At 45.2% G+C, this 27644-nt stretch overlaps 1 protein-coding gene across 4 annotated transcripts in view; it reads left to right on the top strand.

Annotated features, from left to right (window-relative positions):
• TEDC1 (tubulin epsilon and delta complex 1) overlaps positions 1 to 27644 on the top strand; it is a 151322-nt gene that overhangs the window by 6132 nt on the left and 117546 nt on the right. For all 4 annotated transcript variants that reach the window (XM_090048659.1, XM_090048657.1, XM_090048658.1 and 1 more), the window contains exon 3: positions 2500 to 2702. In XM_090048659.1, the coding sequence (XP_089904785.1) occupies positions 2500 to 2702 (203 nt within the window). The remainder of the gene's footprint in view (positions 1 to 2499; positions 2703 to 27644) is intronic.

Here is a 27644-nt window from a genome sequence, read left to right as displayed (position 1 = left end):
TGCTCTTCACTCCCTTTGAAGGCCCTGAGCACAGGAAGTCTATCAGTAGCACTGACCTACAATTCCCTATATCTGACTTTTGGCCCTTCTGCAGCCTCTTTCTTTTGTTCAGAAGCAGAGATGATCAATCCTCAATTGGATTCCTAAAATAGCTCTCTTGGGGAACCTGGGGCTTCATATGCATGTTACACATAAGGCATGACTAGGCAGTTGATCACACCTTTAGTGGTCAGCTGGCCACACAGTGGTGAGATAAAAAGAAGAATAAGCTACAAAGTTATTAGTGAGTTACAAAGTTAAACTCAGCTACAAATTTAAAGTGATTGGAGCTCCCAGCTGGGGGTCTCCTGTGCGTTCCCCAGCTTGGGAACCCCCAGCTAACAGGGCTTCCAGATGCAGTGGGCTGGGAGACTGTCGTTGCTGTGATCTCCCAGTCGTGTGGGACCCCACATACCCCTGCAGCTGGGAGACCATAGCTACTGTGATCTCCCAGCTGTGGGGGTACATGAGGGTCCCTTTGGTTGGGAGATTGGAGCAGCTATAGTCTCCCAGCTATGGGGGTGCATGGAGTCCCAGGTGTGAGAGCTTCTTTCTTGAAGGTGCAGGGGGAACCTGGGATTGGGCTCACCCTGCACCAGCAATTAGGTGTGATGGGATCTAATGTGTGATCCCAGAATCATGTTTCCTGCCATGTGCGTGTGGCATAGTTGGAGGCACGATTTTGTAGATCATGCATTAGATCTCATTTTGCCTTTACCTGCACTATGTAAAGGGGTCTTGGAATTCATGTTAGTGCCATGCACAAGGAGAGCCACAATGTGGATAGCTTTGTGCTGTCTACAAGGTATGCTATTGACAGGAAAGGGAAGCCTCAAAGTTGAGCCTGTCAGTGTAGACTCAGTGAAAGTGACTTGCTGAACATCACATAGAATCTGGGGAAGAACAGGACACTGAACCCATGCCTCCCAAGTCCCAGGCCAGTGTTAGTACCCTGAGGCCATCCTTTTTATCTAATATATCACACCAAAATCCTAATGTTCCGTATATACAGTTTCTCTGGTATTGTTCAGCATGTTACAGAGGGAGACCTGAGGCATAGAGAGACCAAGTGACTTTTCTGATCTTATACAAAAAGCAATTCAACTCCCACTGCAACTTTAACTGGCCCTTCCTGTGGGTGCATGGCAGCAGTTGTGCATAACGTGATCCCGCCTGAGTGGACAACATCACTTATAGTTTTACAAATACCCAGGAATATAAGGAGTTTGTTGTGGAAGTTGGGTATGCATTAGACACTGAGTACTGTGGGAACCTGGACAGTTTAGAGATGTGGCAGGGCACAGTGCAGCTAATCTATTCCAAACCAGATTTTGTAACCATTTTGTAATTTTATAAGGGCTTAGTTGCAAGCCATCTTACATGATTGTGTCAGAAAGTAAAGAGAGGTAAAATTCCCCTTCTTTCATTCTGGGGTTCTCTGCATTGAGGGAACAGTCTTTGAGAAGCTTTTACTGTTCTCTCCAGTGTGCAGGCAGTGAGTCAATAGATGGGCTGGGATAAGGCAGGTATTTGCTTTTGGCTGGCATGCTGGGGTCAGCAGTCAGGGCTAGGAAAAGGTTCATCAAATTGCAAGAGTCACCATCTGGTCTCTTGTCTGCCTCAGGCTTGGGGCTTTTGGAAAAGCACAATCTGGCTTTAGGTCAGCAGTTAAATAAGCTAGCAGCTCTGTTTTCAGTGAATAGCTGCTCACCAGCAGTAACAGGGCTTGCAGAACATTGCCTCTAGGCAATAGAAGCAAGAAACTTTCATAGTCAATGGGAAGGAGAAACCTAAACTACAGCAAAGGACAGATGCTGTCTCTTATCACCACTGAAACATAGGCATGAATTTGTAATGTTGAATGGTGGTGATGAAGGTTTTACAGTGCATGGGTGTGCACCACATATACGTGGTCATTTTAGTATCAGAGAGAAGAGATTCTTGGTCTTTTGTTTTAATTTGCACTTCTGAGCACAGCAATATCAGGAAGACGATCTCTTTCATAGGAGGGAATTTAGACAAGAGCAGAAAAGGGAGAGATTGAGGAAACACCAATGCTGGCTTATGTTTGGTTCAATAATGGCTAGGGGCATAGTATGAACCTACAGGTGCATTGAAGGGTTTTAAAAACCAAACTGGGGAGAAGAATTTCAAACACCTTTTCTCACCATCTGTACAAGGGTGTAGAACTAAGTTATTACTGAGCAAGTTATGAGAGTGTAATGTTAGAATAACGAGCTTTGAGGCCATAGACTCCCCTTTACTGGAAGTTTTAAAGAGCTATTTAGACAAACATTTTGTTGGGGATGGTCTAAGCATACTCATTACTGCCTCAGTGCAGTAAGATCACTTGAGATCCCTGCAGGCCTACGTTTCAGTGATTCTTTGTTTCCTGCAAGCAAGTAGGCAAATGCATTGGGAAGTATATTGTGATATGAATTTTTATTTTCTTTTTTCCAGACACCCAGATCAGATTTGTGAAGTCAGTGCTGCGGTACCATGGCTATGGCAGGCCAGAATTCTATCGGCTTCCTTCCGACGGCTCTGTGGGTAGCCGGGAGCTGTTGCTGGCATTTTCCTGGCTTCTGCACAGGATTAATCTTTTGGAGCAGTTACTGAGTGTGAACAGAGTGAGAATCGGAGATGAAACCTCATTGTGCACGGTGAGCATGTGTTTTGTTTGTTGTCCATTTCTCCACCTTGTAGTTAACTTGCTCTGACAGTAGGTGTTCATATTGCAAACAAATGTATTTTACAGGCATCTGGATTTTCTTTTTCCTGTGTGGCTGCAGGTTTGCTTAGAGTCTAGGCCAGATGTCAGCAACCTGTGGCCCATGGGTTAGATCCAATCTGCAGAGCTATTTCATATGGCCTGTGGCAATGTTTTAGTAGTGGGTGGCTTCTCCTGGGTGTTGGAGAAGTGACAGTGTCGCAGCCACGGGGAGTGGTGAAGGTGGCTGCGTGTCTTTGGTCCTGACTGACAGCATTGTGGTCTGGTTGGAAGTAGCTTGTGTTTGGAGCTGAGCTCCATTGAAGTGGCCCTGCACTGCAAAATGTTGCTGACTCTGTGGTCTAGGCAAATGGTTGGGCTGCATGAATTGTATCTTTTCCTGTGTGGCAAAATGTAGAGATAAGGCAAATAGTATTTTGAAACATTTGAACATCATATAACAGCTACTGCTGTTCAGTGAGTAGCTAATGAGCTTGTAGCCTCCCCAAGAGGTCAATGAAATTTACTGTTGTGTTTCAACCAATAAAAAGATGTCAGCATGTAGGAAGCCAGCTTTCTAATGAGTCAACGCTAGTTGGGTATCTACTGTAGCTGAGGAACCAGGGAATCCACAACTGCATAGGCCAATAACATTTGATAACTCAATTTAAAAATCCCTGCTTCAGTTACAAGATCTAGTGCATGATACTCCATAAGTGTGATTCTGCTTTGAACAGGGTTGGACTGGATGACCTCTTGAGATCTCCTCCAGCCCTATGATTTTATGCTAAGCCCTTTGCCTGAAGGGTAGAGAGGCTAAGCTTAGGTAGGAATGAAGGTAAAAGGTATGTTTCTCCACAGTGCAGTCATCCCTGTTGTATATAAATCCTTCTTGTTCTTTGCACCAAGGGCAACACAGACTGAATTTAAGAAGACCAGGCCTGGCCTAGTACCTCTCTGTATCATTACCCAAGAGTCCTACAGTCCCAGTTGCTGGGTCCCATGCGCTTTCAAGTCAACTTAGTCTGGCTAAGATCTAGTCACTATTCTTGCTTCCTGGACTGTAGGATGCACTTCTGGGCTCAGATCTGTTGACCAAGCCCTTTCTGTCTAGTTACCATATATGCTAAAATTAGTATTTGAGACCTCTGAGACCACTAGTTTGTTGCTACACATTCTCCTGCTGAATTCTGTTTAGTAGAGGGTCTCTCTGGGTTTACAGTTGAAACCCTTGGGGGCAGTGTGGCAGGAAAGCCAGGAACCCAGGCTTAACAGAGGAATTTCTCAACCACACTGACTTGATTCATAACAAATACTTGATAGTCATGCCACTTTGCAGAAAACACAAGTGTTGGGAATTCAGCCTCACTCATCCTTTCTGTTTATCTGTGGGTCATCAGGGCCCCTGCCACCATCACTTTTCTACACATCCTACTTACATGCAGTGATGGTCAGTTTTCTGCACAGAACATAATCCTGCTCTTAAATAGGCTTTTCCATTTCTTAGCTGTGCACTCAGACTGAGAAGCTGCAGACTCATCAGCAACTCTTAAACCTCGCCTCCCAGTAGGCCCCTTGGTGGGAAACCTGTTGGTGCGTTAGAGTAGACCAGTAGATTAGTGTGGGTCAGAATTGTTTGCTTCAGATGATGATGCTGATGTTTCTATTCTTAGTCCATCAAGGAGTGTCAAACACATTTCCTGGTGCCATGGATATACTAGAGTTTTTGTTCAAGACCACAGCCTTTATACAGCCTCACACCACGCCTAACTTTTCTGCAGGTGACAGTCCCATGGTGCTTTCAGTACTGGGACTGGGCCTCTGAGTTAACAGCTCTGTGACCCAGTAGTGAATTCCAGTTAGTTCAGCTCCAAATGGAGACTTAACCTTTCAGGGAAAGTATTATAACTAGAAGCAATTGCAACAACATGACAGCATTTCCAAAATGGTCTACTATTTATGGTTGACTGGAACATAGCAAGCAAAGTCCTTAGCTTAGTATGGCCAGGACAGGTATAAAACAAGAGTCCATATCAGGAAGAAGAACTGAATGAATTGCTCAGTTCCCTTGAAAATCATCCTTGCTTTCTCTGTGTCCATTACTGGGCCACAATAGTTATTTTGCACTTCCAAAAGTGATACCTCCATTCTTTATAATGGTTAGAATGTAGGAGAAAAACCTGAACAGTCTTTTATGTTGTGTTGCTGAATTGGCAGTAGAGAAAGCCCAGTGCTATTTCCAGAGTTACTTCATGCTGTGGCACTGATATTAAGATCTGGTCGAAGGACTGTGATGAGAAGAAATGGTGCAAAATCACAAATTATTAAACAACAAAGCCATAGTAACGAATTTGGACAGCGTGCATTCCACACCCACATTTCATTTCACATATTTAGAGAAGAAATACAACTTTTCAATAAATAGAAACCATGCTTTTAAAGAGAGGTTTTCTTTCTTCAGAGAGATTATAAATGATATCTTAAGAGAACAAACTAGAACAGTTAAATAAGACCTTTGGCTGTTCCATAGAAGAGATAGTACAGGGGCTCCCAGAAAATGTCTGATGGTGCCATGTATGGTGGGCCAGTAGGGGGTGCTCCTGCACTGAGCCACTCACCTCACTACGCCCAACCACCTTCCAGGTTCCAAGTGCCTCCCTGGGGGCATCTTGCGTCTGACTGACCCCCTTTCTGGAGCACACCTGCTAGCCTGGAGGTACAGCTGCCACCACCCAGGGACTGGCCTGATCCTGGCACTGTGCTCCCTGAGAAACATAGCCCTAGTAGCCCTTGAGGGTACTCAACTCACTTCAAGAACTTGGGGTGCTTCCCTCAGTCTCAAGCACTAATAGAGAGTGGTCTCCCTTAGTCAGCCGAACCAACGGGACCCCAAGGCGTAAGCTAGACTCACTCCCAATAAGTCTCCCACACTAGGTACAAAGGAGAACTTTATTGGTTACAAGGAGTAGGGCTAGAATAGGGTACAGAGTAGAGCAATATCAGAGAAAACCCTTAGCGCAAACAGACTGGCTGGGTAGCCTTTGGTCATGCATCTGAGTTACTGCAAGCTATATATCTAGTTAGCTCTTGGGTAGCTTACTCACGAGTATCATCCAGAGGCAGGTGGAGATTCTCTCTGGAGTCAGGGAGTTCCTTGATCATGAGTTTCCAGAGAGAGCAAGTTTCAGATGTTCCAGCTCTTCTCTCTGAGTTTTCACCATGGCTACTCCCTCTCCTCCTGGGCAGTCCTTTATAGAGCCCTTATGACCTCATTTACTTGGTCCAATAGAGGCCAGCACCTGTTGGTTGGCTGGCTGCCAGCAAACCAATTTGAAATGCATCACTGGTTGCTGGGCAGACTGGCAGAGTCTCTAGCCCCCTCCCAATCAGGTTGGCATTGCTTAACAGTAGGGAGCGTAAGCCCCTCACCCAGGTATGTGATGCCAGACATAAGCAGTAGAAGCAGGTTTCCCTCCTCTCTCAGGAATGTATCCAACTCAGGTTACAACTCCGGGTTATCTAAAGAGCCCATATTAACCAAATTGTCACAGAGCGGAGTTTTTGGGGAGAGACAGAGGTGACATTCTGCCACACTATGTAATGGTAGGATGGGTGCCTCAAGAACCTGCCTTTGGAGAATCTTCTCATTGCACCTTACACATCTTTTAGTGCCTTCACATAGTGGTCAAGTATTTTGCTAGTTGTTCATTCCTGAGCACTGATGTAATACAGTAATGGGTGAAGTGAAGCAGCCCACATGAATCCAGGCAATGGGATGGCATAACATGAAGCATTTCCATTGAATGCTTAGGTTCTGTTGTGCTGTTTAAAATATTAGATGAAGGAATTGTGGTAATCTGGTGGTACTGCCAAAGCTCATACAAACACAAATCAAGCACTGTTATACTTGCTGTGACTCATCCGTATTCTTTGTGCTTACTTTGTGAGCAGCATGAAATACACTTTTTCTCCCCAGTCACACTGCAGAACAGTGCTTGGAAAGCTTTACAAATCCTGAAAGATTTTGTAATGTGCTTCCCAAACCACTTACAGACTTTTGCTGTGCATTAAAGCGTATTAATGGTAATGTTTCTTGTTCAGTGTTCATACTGGAAGCTTTTAATATTTTATAAAAAGCAAGATAATTTCCAGACAAAAAAAATCACATTAAGATGGAGTTACAGCTGAGAGTACATAAGGGTGAAAATTACAATAAGGTAACTATACCAGAAACAGGTATTGCAAAGCCAGGAAGTGGAGTTTTAAGGTTTAAACTTAAAAGGTTTGAAAATGCAGGGTTACAGCATCCAAATAACTACCTTTGCTCTGTACAAATATAGTGCTGGTGGGAAGGCACTGTATATGCCTTTTAAAATCTGTTTCCTTGTAAACCACTCATTAAAATATATTAATTGCTACAGAAATGTGAGATATTAGTAATCTTCTTGCATAATTATTGCATGTCCTCTCCACATGTAGTAGAACATTATTAGGTTAGGTTGCTGATTCTCACCCAGAGTGCTGTGGGGGGCGTGCTCAATATTAGCATTGTTAGGTGTGCAAATACCTGCATATGATTCACAAAATAAACCCAGAAATTTCTTGTAGGAATCTATAGTGGCAAAAATATTCTGACCTCTTCTGGTCTTTTGGAGTTCTTTCCAACAGTGAAGGAACTGCTCTTATTGTTTTTCTGTAGTCAAAAATAAGTGAAACCTGAAGAGCTGGCATTTTCCCAGGGGTGTTTTGAATCTAATGAAGTTGAGAACCATTGGGTTCAGAAGTGTTCAAGGAAGTCTCTAAAATCATGAGGAAATCCAAGTAAAACAGGAAAGGAAAGAAGATGGTACAATCTTAGTTACATGTGGTCAGTTTATTTGGTAGTCAGAGAATTGCTTGATATTGGGAGTGGGCCTAGACCACCTCAGTCTCTGTCAATGCTGTGTTATTAGCAGGTCTGAAACTGACTAGGTCTTGCCAATTTCAAGATTGCTGATAGAGTAGGGGTTGATAAAATCAAGCCCAGGGACTAGATCCAGCCTGCCAAGTGATTATGTCTGGCTCACGGTAGGCAGCCTGGGCTGTGGCATCTGTGGCTGGGTTCCTCCCAGGCTCAGATTTGCTGCCTGGTGTGGAGCGCAGCCTGCCTTATCCCCATGCATGGCTTTTGGGTATGTTGGAAGCTGTAGTTCATGGAATGGGGTAGTACAGTGGCCGGACTTGGCTTCCCAGCAGTCCCCACAGTGGTGGTTCACTTTGCTGTCACGCTTCTGCCACTACCAGTGCCACTGCCAGAGCCATTGCTGCCAGACCCAGCCATGCTGCTCGGGTACCCTGGCCTGTCCATGCGAGTGGGTGGGGTCTCCATGGAGACCAGCTCAAGATCCTTGCAGATAAGGCATGTGGCGAGCCAGTAGGGAGCGCTCCTGTGTTGAGCCGCCCACCTCCCTGTGCCTGCCCACCTTTCAGGCTTGGAATGCCTCCCTAGGGGTGCCTCACGTCTGGCTGACCCCCTTCCTGAAGCACACTCGCTAGCCTAGAGGTAAAGTAGCTGCTGCCACCCCGAGAAGGGACTGTCTTGGCCCAGTGACCTCGAGGAAACATAGGCCTAATAGTCCTACGGGTACTTGACCCAGTACAGGCGCTTGGGGCACTTCCCCAAGTCGGGGGTCAAAAAGGAAAATCTCCCTTAGGTCTGAGAACTAAGAGGCCTCTTAGGCATAATTTAGACCCACCCCTCAATAAGTCTCCTACACTGGTCACAAAGGAGAACTTTACTGATTACAGGGGTAAGGTGAAAATAGGGTATAAGATTGAGCAATATTATAGAAATGCTAAAGAGCAAACAGTCTGGCTGAGGTAGCCTTTTGATCACACATCTGAGTTACTGCCAGCTAGATATCTAGTCAGATCTCGAGTAGCTTACTCGCACGCTTCATCCAGAGGCTGGTGAAATCCCCTCTGGAGGCAGGCAGTTCCTTGCTCATGAGTTATGGGGGAGAGAGCCAGTTTCAGATGGTAAAGCTCCTCTGAGTCCCCTGCATGGCTGCTGCTCCCTCCTCCTGGGCAGTCCTAACTTATATAGCCTGTGACCTCATTCACCTGGTTCAGTGGAGGCCAGCTCTGGTTGGCCGTTGGCCCACCAATTTGAAATACATCAGTAGTTGCTGGGCAGACTCCAGCCCAACAGGTAGGTGCCCCTCACCCAGGTAGCTGATACCAGTCACGTAGGCAGAGGGAGCAGGTTTCCCCCCTCCCTCAGGAATGTAGCCAGCTCAGGTTATCTAAAGAGATAGGGTAAGAGTGTGCCTCCTCTGCTGGGCCCATCCTAATCAAATGGTCACAGCAGAGATTTTGGGGAGAAACCAAGGTGGCTTTCTGCCACACTGTCGGGTCGACTGGATCGTGTAGATAGCCAGGATGGCGGACCAGTACATCCAAATAACTGTGCCCAAACTAAAAGAACGGGCGATGGAGAGAGCTGCCTTCATGTGAAGAAAGGGCTAAAGAAGGAAGAGCTGATTAAACTCCTGTGCAACAATGACTCAGCCACAGAGCCCCCTTCATGCACGCCAACTCCTGAGTCCTCCCCAGAATCACATCCCCGCACGCTAAGTCCACAGCCCTCCGAGGGATCAGCCCCTACAGAGGAACGCTGGAAGTACCAGATGCAGCTAGAAGCTGAAGAGCGGGAGCAACAGAGCAAGCTCAAGTATGAGCTAGAGTTGAAAAAGATGGAGCTGGAGATCCAGCGTGAGCGTGAGAAGGCACAGATGGAGCTAGAGGTGAAAAGGATGGAACTAGTGGAGAAAACAGCACAGCGTGAGGCGGAAGCCATGGGGCAGTGGTGGTGGCCGGACTTGGCTTCCCAGCAGTCCCCATGGTGGTGGTTCACTTTGCCCTCACGCTTCTGCCACTACCAGTGCTGCTGCCAGTGCCATTGCTGCCAGACCCAGCCATGCTGCTCGGGTACCCTGGCCTGTCCATGCGAGTGGGTGGGGTCTCCATGGAGACCAGCTCAAGATCTTTGCAGATAAAGCACGCTCAGCTGGGTGGATACAATAGGGCCATGAGTGGGCAGGGAGTAGTGTCCAAGGGTGTGACAGGCAGGTCGGGTCAGAGCTGGGATCGTAGGGCGGTGACAGTGTGGGCTGGCCTCTACTTAGGAACTAGTGCCAGGGAATGGATTGTGGTTCTGCCCCGGCCCCAGCCCTGTGCTGTCACCATCCTGTAATCCCAGCTCTGCCCCCACCTGCCTGTCCTACTCTTGGATGCTACCCACTCCCAGACGCCCATCCCTGCCTGCCTATGGCCTCATTCTATCCACCCAACTGACTGTGCTGTTTACGGGTGTCCCAGGCCAGTCTCCGTCGACACCCTGCCTGCCCACCCACTACACTTGGCACCGCTGGTGGTGGGTGTGGGGCAGATGGGCCTGGGGCCAGATAGGATCAACGCCATGCCAGGTGGTGTAAACAGCTGTTGGGGGGGGGGGGTGGCAGGACTGGATCTGCACCTCACCTGCTCACCCTCAACAGCTCACCAAAACTCCTTAAGTGGTCCTCCAGCCCAAATAATTGCCCACCCATGTAGTAGAGGCAAAGTGCTGTGCATATCTATGTAAAGAGGTTGAATGAGGTATGAACAGCTGGGCAGAGACTTAGCTCAGGTTCTGAGTAACAGGACAAGGAGCCTTAATGGGGTGCAAACAACTGAGAGCAGGAAGTTCATCTGTTTAAGTTGTGCCTTTCATAGTGGAATCAGTGGAATTTGGCAAGTGGTTTGTGCCATTTACCTAAGTCAGGAGGCTGCTTGCAGTATCCATGGGTATCATAAGTGGTGGTAAGGGTGGTTTGAATGTCATGTCTGTAAAGGTGCACTGATGCATCAGTCTGATATTGAAGCTGCACCAATATAAAGAAAATTGAGTGTATCGGAAATCGGCCTCAAGTGGCCAATAAATGCCTGTGCATGTGTGCAGCTGCAATGTCGCATGTAGGCAGGAGTGCAGCTCAGTAGCTTGGAGAGCTGCATGCAGCCCATAAGTCTGTTGTGGTGGAAGGGGGAGGGAAGGGGCTTGGGGGGGAAGATCTATGCTCCTTGCAGTGAGGGGGGACTGGGGGTTGGGGCAGGGGCTGCCCAGTCAGGGCAGGGTATGGGATGGAGTGGCAGCTCATTCGGGGGTGTGTGGGGGGAGGGGGGCTCCTGCTGCTGCGCACATCTCATGGGGTGGGGTATGTGCCCCTGGATCTGCATGGGGCATGGGCGGGGGGGGTGGGCTGCAGCTGCTGGCTTGGGGTGGGACTGTGCCAGGCTCTTCCCAGGGTGGGGAGGTGGACTGGGGTTGTATTTGGGGTCAGTGGAGGTGCTGGGAGGGTGGTATGGAGGGATTGCAGCAAATTTTTTGGGGGCCTGGATGGGTATGGAAGTTTGGGAAGGTTGAGAAGCCTGCTTGGGATGAGGCCTGTGGGGCATGCTGTCTTGGGTGATGGGCTGGGAGGTAGGAGTGAGTGGGATGGGGTAGAATTTTTAAGGTTTTTAGGTATCATGTGGGCAGTCTAGGTGTTTTTGAGGGTTTTTTTAAATACCATTCAGGTTTTATTGTGAGCCACCTTGAGTCTTCGTTGGATAGGACAGCATTTAAATGTAATGTAGAAATAAATTTTTTTGCTGCTATTTTACACCCGTTGTTTTTTGTCCTGCTTTCGGCAGCAAGAGAGAACAGTTGTTCTCCCTCTTCTTTATGGCAATCTTTCAGATATTTGAACGTTTCTATCATGTCCCCAATTATTTTTCTTTTCTTCAAACTAAACATATCTAGTTCTCTTAACCTTTTTTCATGTGGTTTGTGTTCCAAGTCTTGTATCATCTTCATCGCTTGTCTCTGGATCCTTTATGGTTTTTTCACATTGTTCTTAAAATGTTATGCCCAGAGCTGAATACAGTGCCCCTGCTGAGGCCCAACCAGCAGTGAGTAAAAAAAAAAAAAAAAAAATGACTAGAGATGCAGACAAAAATCTGAAAAGTGTCAGTAGAAAAAGAAATTGTGCTGCCTAAAACAGTGGAGCCAAATTAGAAGAAAATTCCCTTCTTGGTAGAAAACTAACCTGAGAAATTTCAGAGCAAATGGAGTCTGTTTTAGAGATTTATAAACACCTAAAAATAGTTTCTTGAAGTGAAAATCTTGTGCAAAACTATAAGAAAATGGCCTTCAGTTTTATGAAGGACTGAAAACAGTGGCTAAAACAGCAAATCATATGCCTCGTTTTGTAGTTCATGTAATCCTGCTGAAGTCATCAGGGTTGTACCACAACAAGCATAAGAAGAATCCAGCCATTTTGTGTTTATCCAAAAGAAAAACACAGCCTCCAGAACAGCAGCCACACTACTTTTTCAAACAGAAATTAATGTAATTTGTTTCAAACATTTTGCACATACTGACAAGACCATTTAACAAAGCAGACATGCAGAACCTATGCTGTGAAGGGAAAAAATGAATTTAATACCCAATTAATGGTATGATGACAAGACTACTAGATTTTAGAATTAATTCTTGCTACCCTATCACAGTAAGCCATGTCTGAAACACAAATGAGGGCTGAAGCCCGCTAAATAGCTCATGATATGCCAATACACCGCATATCAGAAGCCAGTTATATTAATGCTTCGTACTTGATCTCATACTATTGCTTCTATGGTTCTTCCTTCTTTACCGTGTCTTACCAATACAGTTTTCTTCTATCTACTCATTTTCCTCCACTGAAAATTAAATGTTTCCATCACCTCCAGAAGACATCAGACCAATTACTCATAGAGGGCAGGGGTATGCAGTGTGGAGTATCAGTGCAGTTTTTGTAAACAATTCAAGGCCTTCATTCATCCACACAGAGACTTAATTTTAAACATGAAAATGTGTTTCCAGTATCAGGATATACATGATATCTTATAGACTGACCAAAACAGTTAAGAGGAGGTTGTGGGAGGGAGCTGGGCAGTAAGAGATCATGAGGTCTCTTTATTGTATGCATCCAGTTTTTAAAAAAATATATTAAAATTAGAAGCAATGGTCACTGAGGACCAGCATGGCAAGCAGCTAAGAATCACTACCCAGATCAGGCATTACAGAGTCACTTCAGCAGTGGTTCTCAGCTTTTTCATACTCAAGGTATAGCAGGCAGAATGAATTATGCTAAGGCTTTTAGTCATATCCAGGCCTTCCCAGAACTAAGCAATAAACTTGAACAGAGCACCGTATAAGGTATTGGAAGAAGTACTATAGGTGAGCAATGTATAGCACTTTCCCTATAAGGAAAGATAACCAAAAGTAGGATAGGTTTGGTGTACTATGTGAGGAATGTGTGACTCAGTGCCAGGGGATTGAACAATTTGGGATGAGAAAGTTATAAAAGTCATGAAGAAACAAAGCAATAGGTATGTTAGCATGCAGTGATTCTGGGAGGACAGACACAGCTGCTCCCTCTCTATTGGTAACACAAGGCACCCCTTGGAAAATGCCAGATTTTAGTTTCACTCATTTTTTGACTATATGAAAACAATAGAGCAATTTTTCTGATGCAAAGAACTTGGAAAGCCTCCAGCAGGTCAGAATGTTTTTAACACTTTGGATGCCTATTTGAAATCTGTGGGTTTATTTTGTGAGTCATGTTTGCACACCTAAGAGTGCTAGCATTACATGGCATCTCTGAAATGATCACAAGGCGTGTCGCAGCATCCTTGTTGACAATCGCTGTGCTACAAAAATTAAATTAGAAAGTGACAGAAGGAAAAAAACAAGGGGCCTGTTTGTTTCTGTTTTTGAATCCATTCCAGGTTCATGCTTTCTGGTTTCACTGGTAGTTTACCATCTCTGTAGCTGAAGGCTTTTCCTTAGCATCATGGCACCAAAATGAATCTCAGTGTATATTATTCTCTGATTAGCTGTCCAGCAATTGGGCTGTTGATGTACTACTAAGAGCTTCGGATTCTCCTCTGAAGTCTTGGAAAGTAATCTCCTCCCCTCAGTTTCATTTGTTAATTCCATTGTTCTCAATCCTAAACACTACCCAGTATTTTGTGAGGCATGAGCTTTTTTTCTAAACACTAGAGAGGAGTCTTCTGGAAAATCTGAGTGAGCTGGAGACTGACACTACAGTAACAGAAGACTGAAACAAATAACTGAGAGGTGAGGGCATTTTACAGGAGACTGTTGAAAGTTCCTGGCTTATTTCCCATTAATGTTTTCCGTATGTGAAAGACTTAGCATCCCCTACTTTCTTCACTTAAGAGCTGAGAAAGATCATCTAGTTTCCTAGACCTCCAAGGCCTCCTGGTGATATGCAACATCCAGGTCTCCTCTAGGTGGGTCTACATGAGACATGAGATCCTAGAAGCGCAGTAGACTAATTTTATTGTGTTAAATTAGTACCTGTTCTTACAGGTATTACTGCATAATTATGGTGCAGTTATGCACATGGGGACGTGCCCGCCATAAATAATGAAGAGACAGTAATATTTCTTTTCTGCCTTTCACTCTCATGTCCAAGCATGTATCAACTAATGGATCAATATGCCAAAAATTCCAGTGGTTTTAATAAAAATAAAAACTCCTTTTAGAAGAATGTTATTTCTCTATTATTTTTTATGACTACTGTGGGAACATCCATTTGTTTAACGGTGGTTGACTTCTATGGTTTAACTCAATTCTACGTTATCTTGAATTCTGTTATTAAAAAAAAATGATATCACTGAGACAACCTTTAATTTCATTGAGAGTCTGTGTGTCCTTGAAGAGTTTGGTGATATTTTAACTGTTGAGGACCTAAGTAAGGCGTAAATCAGGGGCGGGCAATTATTTCTGCTGGAGGGCTGCTTAATGAGTTCTGGTGAGCTGTCGAGGGCCACATAAGTAGGCCTGCTCTTTGACAGTTACTCTGCCCCCTAGTCACTGTATTGGGACTGGAAGTCCCACCCCAACCTCTGATTTTTGTCACCAGAAGCCCCTCCCCTTGCCCCCCTAGAAATACTCCTTTTGAGAGGGGGAGTTGCCATCTTAGGACCAGAAGAAAACCAAATCATACACTAGAAGTCAAACACCTACTATAACATATTTTAATTTTATTACAAACAATATTTATGATTTGTGTTTGTGTACTGTATATAGAAGGCATTTCACAATAACTTAAAAATAAAGTCTCACTCTTTTATAGTGTGTGTGTGTGTATGGTGGGGTATGAGGGGAGTGTTTGTGTGTGGTGGGGTGTGGGGGGAGTGTGTGTGTGGGGAATAGGGTATGTTGGGGTATGTGTATATAGGGGTTGTGGGGTGTGAGGGAGGGTAGGGAGTGTGGAGACCCCACACACACTCCCCCACATGGTGTGCAACCCCCACTGGCGACAGCAGCAGGTAGGGGGGCCTCAGGGAGCTTGTGACCGGCGCAGGCACTGGCGCCCAGTGGGCACGGCTCTGGCCAGCTTTGTGCGCATGGGGGCAGAGCACAGCTGCTTTTATCACAGAGACTCTGTGCTGTGCGCCTGCAGCTCCTGCACTCACATCTGGGAAGCTCTGCGCTGAACTCTGCAGGGAAGGAGGGGAAAGAGTTCCCTCCGCTCCCAGCAGAGTTTGTAGACCTGTGCAGCAGGGAGTAGGGAAGACAGCTGGCTTCAGTGCAGAAGCTGCAGGTGCGTGGCTTCTGCAATAGGTGGCAGCAGGAGCCAGCCAGGAACCGTAGGGGCTGGGCTGGCTCCTGCTGTGTCCTTCAGACCCAATGTTGCAGCTGGGAACTGCATGTTGCTGGGAAGTGCCCAGCTGGCTCTGTGCCATGTGGTTTGATGAGCTTTGGTCCTGCTCATGCATAGCTGGGCAGGGGAGCATGTGGGTGGAGGGTGGGACATGAAGGAGTTTGGCTGCTCACAAAGTCCCACTGGACAGGCACAGGACAGGCAGGTATGGAGGGAGCAGCAGGAGCCAGCATGGGTTTGGCTGCAGCCCCTCTGGGCAGGTGTGGAACAGGCAGGTGGGGCAGGAGCAGCAGGAGCCAGTGCAGGTTTGGTTGCAGCCCTGCTGGACAGGAATGGAACAAAGGCTAAGAGAGCCAGTTGCTCTAGGCTCGGCTCCCTCCACCACTCCCCACCCCTGGGCTTCCCTTGCTGCCCACTAGTAGCAGCTGCTTTCCCACCCCTTTGCAGTGCTCTGCAAGCCAGGCAGGCAGGCAGGGCTGATCCTCCCTTCTCCCCTGCCCCTGCTTCATGGAGGGGTTAGGCTCATCCATGTCACAAAGAGTGGGGGGGAGCCCCCCCAGATGTGCACGCCCAACCTGCACTCACCTATACCCCACTTACAGATGTTCAGCAAGCTGATGCCTCCCTCAGCAAATTTCTATTTTCTTGCGAGATAGACAGGTGCCTACTAAGATGGGGCCCTGATGAAATATGGAATGACAGGTGATGGGATCAGTTAACTCCAGTTTTGGTTATCTGACACCAGCTCACCTGGTGACTTCAAAGGGCATGGGGAAAAACCCAAGTGAAACTTTTAAAAAACAAAGGAAAAGAACCAACCTGGGCAAACAAAGGGCAGCACACAGAGACTAGGAGGGGATCTGACTTCCTGGGTGTGGTCAGATGTAACAGTTAAAGCAATTTAAACATACACGTGCTTTGAAACATTTCAGAAGTGGCTGAAATGCTCCAAAGTAATACCTCTTGCAATAAGGCACTATTTGGAGTTTTTCATTTTTGGTTATATGCATAAAGGGATAGTACATGGTAGCTGGGATGGAGTCCAGCTTACCTCCTCTCTGTACCCTCCCTCCTCTGTCCCCCCTGCTGACCCTGGAGCTGGGCCTTCCCATGCCAGTCCTCTGTACCCCTCACCTCCAATGGGAAGAGGAGAGGTGTGGGGGAGTTGGGAGCCTCCTCTACTCCTCCCCACCTCCATTCCTGCTTAGATTCATACATGTTAGGGTTGCAATGGACTTCATTGAGTTTGACCCGCTGCCCTGGGCAGGAAAGAGCACTGGGGTCAGACCACCCCAGCATGCTTGTCCAGTTTCCTTCTGAAGACCCCCAAGGTAGGAGAGAGCACCACCTCCCTTGGAAGCCCATTCCAGATTCTGGCAACCCTTAGTGTGAGGAAGTTCTACCTAAATGTCCAACCTAAATCTGCTCTCCGTCAGTTTGTGGCCATTGTTCCTAGTTACTTCAGGGGATGTCGTAGTAAATAAAGCATCTCCTATTCCCTGCTGCCCTCCCCTGATGAGTTTATAGGCAGCCACAAGATCACGTCTCAGACTTCTCTTGTGAAGGCTGATGAAATCTAGGTCCCTCAGGCTCTCCTCGTAGGGCCTTGCCTGCAGACCTCTGACCCTACGATTGGCCCTTCTCTGAACCCTGTCAAGATTCTCTGCATCGCTCTTGAAGTGCGGCATCTAAAATGGGATGCAATACTTCAACTGTGGCCTGACCAGTGCCTCATAGAGGGGAAGCATCACCTCTCTAGACCTGTTCATCATGCATCTGCTAATGCATGATAAAGTGCAGTTAGCCTTGTTGATCACTTTGTCACATTGACAACTCATGTTCATCTTGGAGTCAGCTCCAGATCCCTTTCTGCTGCTGTGCTGCTGAGAAGGTCATCCCCGTCTGTGTGTTGGTTGTTCTTTTTGCCCAGGTGCACACTTTGCACTTGCCTTTGTTGAATTGCATCCTATTTTGTTCTGCCCATTTTTTCAACCTGTCCGGATCCCCCTGGATCTCTTCCCTATCCTTTGGTGTGTTAACTTTGCCCCATAATTTGGTATCATCTGTGAACTTGGACTGGGTTCTCTCCACGCCCTCGTCCAAGTCACTGATGAAAACATTGCATAGCACTGGTCCAAGGGCTGAGGCTTGCAAGACTCCACTGCCCACATCTTTCCTGGTCAATATCAGTCTGTTCACCACCACTCTCTGGGTGTGACCCCTAAGCCAATTTGCCACCCACCTGTCTGTGTAATCATCTACATCACAGCCCATCAGTTTATTTACAAGAACAGAATGAGATGCTTACACAGGGAGTGTTCCTGCATTGAGCACCCTGCCTCACTGTGCCCGACCAACTTCCAGGCTGAGTGCCTCCCTGGGGGTGCCTCATGTTCAACTGACCCCCTTTGTGGAGCACACCTGCAAGCCTGGGGGTAATGCCGCCACCATCTAGGGTCTGGATTGATCTTGGCCCTGTGCCTCCTGGGAAACACAGGCCTACTAGTCCTTGAGGGTACTTGCACCACTGCAAGAATTTGGGGTGCTTCCTTCAGTCTGAAGTACAAATAGTGGTCTCCCTTAGTCAGCCAAACCAAGGGGACTCCAAGGCGTAATCTAGACCCACTCCCAATAAGTCTCCCATGCTAGGTACAGAGGAGAACTTCATTGGTTACAAGGAGTAGGTTTGGAATAGGGTACAGGGTAGAGCAATATCAGAGGAAATCCCTTAGAGCAAACAGTGGCATGGTAGCTTTTGATTACACATCTGTGCTACTGTATGGTACATATCTAGTTGGATCTCAAGTAGGTTACTCACAAGTATTATCCAGAGGCAGGTGGAGATTCCTTCTGGAGGCAATCAGTTCATTGACCATGAGTTTCAAGAGAGAGAGCAAGTTTCAGATGGTCCAGCTTCTCTGAGGGTTCTCATCATGGCGGCTGCCCCTTCTCCTGGGCAGTCTTTAACTTATATAGACCTTATGACCTCATTTACCTGATCCAGTGAAGGCCAGCAACTGTTGGCTGCCAGCCAACCAATTTGAAATGCATCATTGATTGCTGGGTAGACTGGCAGGGTCTCTAGCCCCTTGCCAGTCTTGATGCTATTGCTTAGAACAATAGGGAGTTTAAGCCCTCACCCAGGTGTGTGAGGCCAGTCATGTAGGCAGAGGGAGCAGGTTTCCCCCTCCCTCAGGAATGTATCCAGCTCAGGTTACAACTCGGTTACCTGAAGCCGATGAGGCTAGGGATGTCTGCATTCTGCATTGACCATGGTAACTAAGTTGTCAGACTGGTCATCAGTCTGATAGCAGAGTCTGGGGAGAGACAGAGATGGCATTCTACCACAACCTCTCCTCTGTGGCTCTCCTCTGCCCTCTATTTTTCCTTTGGTGGGAGGATGAGAGGGCAGCTGCGTGTGAAGCTACAGGCTACTACAGTCTGCTCTAGCATCCTCTGACTGGTGCTAGAGGAGGCTGCAGGATTCTGAAGTGTTCCGGTCAGGGAATGGCAGTCACAGGGGATGCACATATGTCCCCTGGCTGAAACATTTCCAACTGTGTTTCATTTGGAAACACACTTAGGTTGTTAAGTCTGTCTGCACACTGAGGGGGGCAGTGGGACATCTCACTTCAGCACAAGACTGAGGATCAGTTAGGTAGAGCCCACTTAAACTGGTAGAAAAAGGCTATGTTTAGGGAAGGCAATACATGTTTAATCTTTTGTTATTTTTTAACCCTTCTTTCTCTGAGTGCATTGTTTCTGTGGACAAAAGCTATTTTGTTTTGCTGTTTTTACTAGCTTATCAACAGCTCTCAGAATATTCCATAAATGGGGGCCAAATCCTGTTGGACCTCCTGGAGTTAGAGAGGACTGGGGTAAACACAGACTTCCCATTGTAGAAAAGTGTAGGTGAGGTAGGCCTGTCTCTTTAATGGGGTATCTGTGGGGGTGGAACAGAGGTAAACCTTATCTTGAACTGTAACAGCCCCTAGGAAATTTCATCTTTCTCCATCTTTAGTAGACTGCTAGCAGTGAATTCTAACAGCTGGGCCGGTTGTAGGCTTTTAACTGTTCCATGTATATCTTGAAGTCATGTCTTCTGTTTTCATTGTTTTTGATTTTACGTTCTTTAATGTCAGATCATTCTTTATGGGATAATTGATAGAATTGGCATATTTCTTGAAATTCAAAAATAAAATTAGAAGAGGAAGCCCACATAGGTACATTATACAAGCATTTATGTGTGTACTTGGAATTTTCTTGCCTTTTAACCACAGGATGATTAATAGTTGGAAAGCTGTTCTCCAGTGGCTTGTTAAACCCTTGTGAGGGTTGCTGTCTTGGATATTTCCCATAGTAATATTGGTCTTATATCTTTATCACTTTTGGTGTAGTGTGATCACACACAGATCATTTTTCAAAGCACAATTTACTGCTCCCAACTTATATACAAAAAATGACTGCAGATGATATAGGAAGGTGCAAGATAAATCTACAAGCTGTAATGGGGAAAATATTATAAAGCGCTACCCGTGCCAAGTCCTGTTTATGTCATAGAGTCAAGGGGCTATTCTAGGCTGATCACCACAGCTTGCTTCCAGAGTGTCCAGATACTGATTTTTCTAAACCATCCCACAGAACTCGTAACAAGACAAACATCTTCTATCCAATGCAAATATGCCCATTAACCCTGTGAAAGATTGCCAGGATGGAAGTTGAAGCAACTCCTTATTGATCATTTGGGGACTTCGCCAGAATTGTTAAACTGATAAGGAGAAGTATGGATACTCACCAAAAATATGTCACAGGATGTGCAGTTTTTAGGGAGCATCTGCATTAACGTTTGTAATGGTATTAGTTACCTGGCAATAATAGGGAAAGTAAAAAAAAAATCTAGGGTAGACAAGCTAAGAGAGATTTCCTGGGACAGTAGCTCCTAGTTCTGTGAAGAGTCCTTGGTCCTGTTTTTCTGCGGGCCTTGTTACACATTCACTTGTCACAGTTATACAACAGGAATGTAGCAACCTCTGAAGTTAGTAAATGTTAGAGGATAACTCTTCCTTGAAGGGGCCTTGGAATATACTTAGGCTGCACATGTTACACTTAGGCTGCATTTTAATTCGATCCTAGTAAGCATTTTTATGAGTTAGAAAGTTTTTTGAGTAGTTGTATGCTAATGCTTACTAGGATCTAAATAAAATGTGTCATAAGCATTGGAACCTTTGAGAACTCCTTGAGCAGCTCCAGTGTGGTGCTGGTGCTGGGACTTAGTTGTTTGTCACTCCCAGCCCCCACCACCACACTGGGCTCTCCTGATTGTATTACCTCTGTGGAGCAGTCAGATGTTAGCTCAATATGTAGTAGGTAGTATGATCTGGAGATACTCCTTACCAGAAGATTCCAAACTTTGTTACTTTGGGATGGTACTTAGTATACGTTTTGCTACTTGACCACTCATATACTAGCATTTTAAATTCAGTTCACATATTGTAAGCAATAGTTTGTAGGACAAGACCCAGGGAACAACTTCACAGTGCCACCAGGGCACTTAATATGTGCTAAACTGATTGAACATGCATCTGCTTGTGCTTTAACTGCACTTATTAAGTGTTAGGTTGAATGTGTAACACCACTTTCTTCTTTCCCAACCCCTTACTCTTTACCACAACTGTTCCTTAGCTGACCCCATGGACTGGAGACCAAGTTTATAGAACCTTTTTTTTTCTTTTAAGTTTTTCGACTGGCTGAATGAAAAAAAATGAACAAAGTATTTTGGGTGACCCAAAAATGATGTAAGGACACAAATCCATTTTAAGTCAACTCGATACAAATATTTGTTCAACCTGAAATAAAATGCTTCATTTTGAGAGTTCTTTAAATTTTATTTATTTTTTACGTTTCATTGAAAGAAAATGTGGTAATTGAATGTCACATTGAACTTTTAATTTTGAAAGCTGTAATGTTTCATTTTTTTCCAATTGAAACATTACAGCTTTCAACAAAAAAAAAGAAAATTAAAAAAAAAGGCCCGTACTCACCGGGTGCAGCAGCCTCTGAGGGCTCATGACAAAGCTCCCCCACACAGCTGGAGACAGCAGGGATTGCCTCCCCCCACCTAGCAGCTGTGCACAGGAACTGCCCCATCATGTGGGTGCAGCATGGCTCAGCAGGGTGCTGTGCGCTGTCTGGGAGCGGAGGCGGCTCCACCTGACAGCTGGAGCCTGACACCGCTCAGCCCCAGTGGCCCCAGCTTCTAGGCAGCGTGTGGTGCCTTGCCAAGCCATGCTGCACCCATGCCATGGGGCAGCTGTTGCGTGGGTGCCAGGTGAGGTGGGGGAGAAAATCCCTGCTCCCCCCCAACTGCCTCACACTGCGCAGGGGGGCTCTGCCACAAGCTTCCAATCACTGCTGTCAGAGGTGGTGAGTGCGGGACTTTAAATTTTTTTTTTTATGGGATGCTGGGGCTGGATGGGGGGGCCACCAAGTATGGGGTTGAATGGGGGAGTGGGTGATTGGGGAGCAGGGGCTGCACTGGGGGGCTCTGCCAGGAGACCCCAGAGCCCCCATATCTCCTGCTGCAGTTGGTGAGTGTGGGGCCCTTTTTTTTTTTTAAGTGCCTAGGCTGGGGCTGGGCAGGGTAGCTGTGCAGGCTTCTCTTGCGGCTCCCCCCTCCTGGGGAGAGGCAGGCACAGCTGGAGGAGCTGCCTGGCTGTGCCTGCCTCTCGCCAGCCAGTCCGAATCACTGAATCTCTCCGAATCAGTGCCAAGTCTTCTGAAGCTGTTTCTCTCTGAATCAGCGCTGTATCTTCTGAAGCTGATTCAGCTGAATCAATTCAGGACAGTGATACAAATCGGCTGAATCCAAATCAAATAATTCCCTATTTGCACAGGCCTAGTGCACACTAAAGATTGAAAGTACTTACATATACTTAAAGTTTCAATATTGTTGTTTATTCCCTTTTTATAATTAGGGTCCTTTGCAAAAATGTTTACATCTTGGTTTTGTTAATTATTCATTACCCGATATCAGATTTCTTTGGATTTCATAATTCAAGTGTATGTGCCTGGCAGAAATACCTGTTTCTCTTTAGCAGAGCCAAATAAACTCAGTTTAATTACTTCTATCAGGAAAAAACAAACTAAATCAAACATGCCCTCCAACTTTGAGGTTAGCAGTTTGACTAATCTTGTTCGTTGGAGAGTTTGATTTGTCATACTCTGGCTATTTGCAAAGAAATGAGACTTACATGAGATATCTAATGTTGACCTTGAAATACTGTGCATTTCTCTTTCAGGGATCCTCACTGGTGCTGCTGTCTTGCACACTGGCCTTCTGTTAGAGAAGAGTATTAATATACCAATTGCACTTGATTTACCTCAAACCAGAAAGATGAGAAACCTTTGACATCAGGTTCACGAAATATTAGAGTTTTCTGTTTTTCTCTTCACTTACCCAAATTGGAAAAAAAGGTCTTATTAACCTATTGATTCTGTCTGTGAAGCATAATTACTTTCCAGACTTTTATGTGCTATATTAGCCTGTCAGGTTTCATTTTCTAAGTTTGATTTATTTTCCATATTTTCAATTTCCTTTTGATTTTTCCTAATATCTTTGAGGTGCCTCTTGCTTTTTACCTTCTGCCTTTGTTTGTCATTAGAGGATCGAAGTTACCATGGCGCACTAAACATTTAGGAGATAGAATGCATTTTTTGTTATGAGGACTAGATTTTTCCCTTTACATAAGACAGAACCTACATAGAGGGTGGTGAACTTCAAAGTTCCTCTTGCAAAGTTTCCACTGTATCATACTGCTAAGGCAGAATACATTTCATAGAATCAGAGCAACATATAATCATGGGGTTGGAAGACACTTCAGGAGGTTATCTGGTCCAACCTCCTACGCAGGGTCGTCTCACAGAAATTCTTGCCTGATATTCTGCAGTCTTTTAGATAATGCATTTCAGTACTTAACTATCCTCATACTTAAAGTTTCTCCTGAACGCTAATCTGACTTGTTGTTCTTGCATTGTAAGGGCATTGCTATTTCTCCTGTCCCCTGTGGACTCAGAAAACTGTTGATTGCTATCCTTTGCTAACACCCTGGTTTTTTGCATTTTGCAAACTTCAAATTTCCCCTTCTTCAGACTAAATAATCCCAATTCTTCCAACCTTTCTTTAAGTGTCATGTTTTCTATATGTCTCATTGTTTTCTCCTTTTCCTTTTCTCTGTTTTGGCAATAGGTTTATCATTTCCAGGGTAATCTCTCATATATTTGAAACGTCTGGTGCAGAGATTTGCCTGAGAGCTTGGGCTAAGTTTTTCGGTTCCCCATGATGCTCAAGCTCTGGCTGACTGCCTTTCCTTTTGGCTTCTATGTTTTATGTTGTGCTATGTGGTGCTTAGAAGCATCATGGTTTTTTGCTATAGTGAATATGTTCACTTAAAATGTAAGTGGGGTTCTTAACCTCCTGCCTTTTAAAGATTATATGCAGCATTGCTGTGCACTGTTAAACATCTGCTGCATTTTACTCAAGTGCCTACCTTTCAATGGTGATTTTAAGTGATTCTTATATATATCTTTAATATACAGTACCTGGTAGTGCTGTTGTGAGGCGTAATGTTTGCAGACTGCTTTGAGATCTTTAGCTGATAGGCAGTGTAGAAGCACCAATTATTTTATTATTGTTTAACTATGCTGTCAAATGTATTGACATTGTAATGTTTGCTATTTTCCTGTGGGCTATAATGTCTGTGGAAAATATATACTTTAGCCAAGCATACATCTAGGTATTCTTACAACTGAGATGTTTATAATGCAAGAGTGATTTCTTCAGAGATGCCAGCTCTATTTCCATGCATGTGTGTATCCTGCTTTCTCTTGGAACTCAGCATCACTATTGGAGTTCTTAGCTCAAATTGATGTTGCCTTCATTCATTCATCTCATCATGCTAGTAGAGAGAAGCTGGTCCTTTTGCATTCTGTTTCCTCTTGCCTGCAGATCTGTGGCTAGATTCATTCTGAAACTATATTGGATAATAAGAACTTTCATATTATTTTAAATAGACCTGAAAAGGTAGAAAGACCTGCTATTAAATGGAATAATGAACACCATACTAAATCAGAAAATGCATCTGTGCTATTGGCATCCAAGAATGAACGGTTTGATACAAACTACAAAAACAAGTAAACTCTCAGATTATTTTTATTAGCTATTTTGCCCTTCCTGATTCCAGTAGCTCACATAGATAGCTTTGCTGTATTCCTGCATGACATTGCAGTGCTTGTGTATCTTACTAAAAAGTAGTTAGCAGTTTTAGTCTGAAATCAAGCAGAAGACAGGGTATGTTTGCTCCTTACAGACCAGGAGTAGGTGAAATATGGCCCATGGGCTAGATCTGGCCTACCAATTGATTGTATCCAGCTTGCGGCTGCCCCTGCAGCACTCTACTTGGGGCTGAGACCAACGTGGACTGCTCCAGGCAGCAAAAACTTCAGGGAAGCAGCAGGGGCTGTGGAGGTGTGTGCTGGGCCCCACATGCCCAGCCAGATGTGTGTAGGGGGGAGGAGCTGCAGCCAGGCAGCTCCTGCTTCACTGTGCAGGACTCCAGCTTGAGCTCCTAGCTGCCTTCTACCCACTCTACCTGCTTGGCGCAATGAGCATCCAACTGTAGGTGGGTGAGTAGGTGCAAGGTGGCCAGGTGCTGGAGTCTCACACACTGGGGTGGGAGCTGCCTGGCTGTAGCTTTCCCCTGTCTGGCTAGGTATGTGGTGCCTGGCACGTGCCCTCATGGCTGATGCCACTTCCCCACACTACCTGCTGTGTAGAATGATGCAGCAGGAGGAGGAGCCGAGCAGTACTTGGGAGGTGCGTGGGAAGCTGTGTGCTCTGGTTAGGGCTGGAACTATTGGTGGGCGCAGGCTGCAGTGTGGCACAGGCTTCCCCAGGTGAGAATGGGTGGAATCCCACTCCCTGCCACACACAATATGCAAGAGCAAGACTTAATTTTGAGCTTATTTGCAGTCGCCTGTATATAAATTAATAAAAATAAGGACAAAATTATTTTAAAAAATAAAATTAAAATATATTGCAGTAGATGTTTGATTTTTGGTATAGGTGACATGTAGGGGGGGCATGTGCCCCCCCTGAGATTGGCCACTGCTAGCTTCTGTGGGTGGTCATGGCTCCCCCCCGGCTGCCGATGTGGCTGCCGGCAGCCCCCACTTGCCACTTGCTGCTGCCGACAGCATGGATGGTGGCTGCGGGTGGTCCCCGCTCATCACCATGGTGCCCCTCGGTCATGGGAGGCACCAGTTGTTCATAATTTTTAGTACATGCTTGTTTCTTTGTCTCTAATTTGTTAAAATTATATCTTCTGAAAAACTGCACAGCCCTTGACAGCTCACCAAAACTCTTTAAGTGATCCGCCAACCAAAATAATTACTCATCCCTGTTATAGACTAACTAAATCTCTCTCTCTCACCCCCCCCCACTTACACATACATACATACACAGTATTTTTTATGATAATCATATACATATGAAATAAAAACTATCATAATATAATATCACTCCGTTCTATATACTGCTTTTTGCATGCCTTTTCACAGCATGTGATGAAGTGAGCTGGAGTCATAAAAGCTTATGCTATATGTATCTCTAGTTTAGTTAGTCTGTAAGGTGCAAACCTACCCTGCCTTATGTTTATCTACTTAGTGGAGTGGGGCAGAGTGGGTAGTGTTGGGGCTGGAGGAGAACTTGCATTTTTCTGGCCATGAATGAACTTTTTTGGAGAGTACTCATGGGGAAGAGACCGTCCATGATAAGTTGTTTTCTGGCTCTTGGTTTCTTTGTTCTGTCCCATATCAGAAAATTAGCTGGTCCCTGGGGTGGCTGCAGCAAATGAACATGAGCACTTTCTTCCTCATGGCAGTGTTTTAGTAGCATCTGGAAGAGGTAGCCGGATGGTTTTCTGCATGTGTTTGGAGGCAGAGAGTTCACTTGTGGATGGATTCTGTACCTTTATCATGTGAATTAGTTGCAAAAGTCTAAGTATGAGCCAGCCATTCTTGGTTTCTTTAACTGACCAACAGATGGCAGCTCATAATCACAAAAGAGCATCTTTAAGGTGAACCAGCTTATATTAGGCTTGTTTTTACAGCAATGCAGAAAGCATAGTTCTTTCCTTTTCTCATTGCACATATAGGGTAGAATAGCAGAGTATGCCATTTTAGCAGCACCATGGGTTTATTGACGTAAAACCTGAGGAAACATAAGCATTTAGTATCTGTGAATTGGAAAAGTGAAGAAAACTTACAGGAAAATGTGACTGTGCCACAAAGGTTCTATGCACTGCTACAGATAGTGTATTATAAGGCAGGGTTTTAATTTCCCTCAGGATCTCCCTGAATCTGTGGGGAATTCTACTTTATAGTAATTTCCATTGTGAAAAATAAGGAAGATGCCCATTGACAAAAGATGTAGATAATAGGGCAGGGCTATCTCAAAGCCCTGTTCCTCAGGGCCAGGATACCTGCCTCTTAGCAGGCAGACTGGAATAATTAGCAGTCACCCCCTTTTCACATAACCGTCTGTCTGAAATCGCATTTATCCATGTCCATGAAATGTACATTTATTCTTTGATGAACAATTTATATAATTGAAGTCTTTGTTGCCTGTTCTAATCCTGCTCAGTAATGCTGCTCTTTGATTTTCTGCAGAACATAGGCAATTGCATACTAAAAAAGCACTTAAAAATGGCTTAGGTCTCAAAAGAGAAACAGTCTTTCCAATCCTGAGTTTGATAGCAGTGAGTTGTCCACAAAAATACTGCCTTATTGGTATGGGAAAGATTTTTGGTGTAAAATAAGGTGCGAATTAAAAGTGATATAGTTATACTTGTGCAACCTTTTTGATTGTGCATTTTTATTTAAATATAAGAGTGCCCCCCCCCCTTTTTTTGTTTAGTTTATCACTTGGGAAGAGGCTTAAGCTAGACAAAAAAAGCAAAACACAGCAAAAAGTTTGATAAGTATCCTTAAAGTGGGTAAAACTTTGACTAGTAAAACTTTCCTGTGTTGATAAGCTCTTTGTGAGATATATTAGCTAAGGTGGCATTTGCTCATTCTACTTTGCTTTGACTTTGGTCTCTGGT

This window comes from Crocodylus siamensis, chromosome 5 (assembly GCF_052110815.1).
Source record: "Crocodylus siamensis isolate JL-2025a chromosome 5, ASM5211081v1, whole genome shotgun sequence".
Classification (NCBI taxonomy): Eukaryota; Metazoa; Chordata; order Crocodylia; family Crocodylidae; genus Crocodylus; species Crocodylus siamensis.
This window is presented reverse-complemented; position numbering and strand designations above follow the sequence as displayed.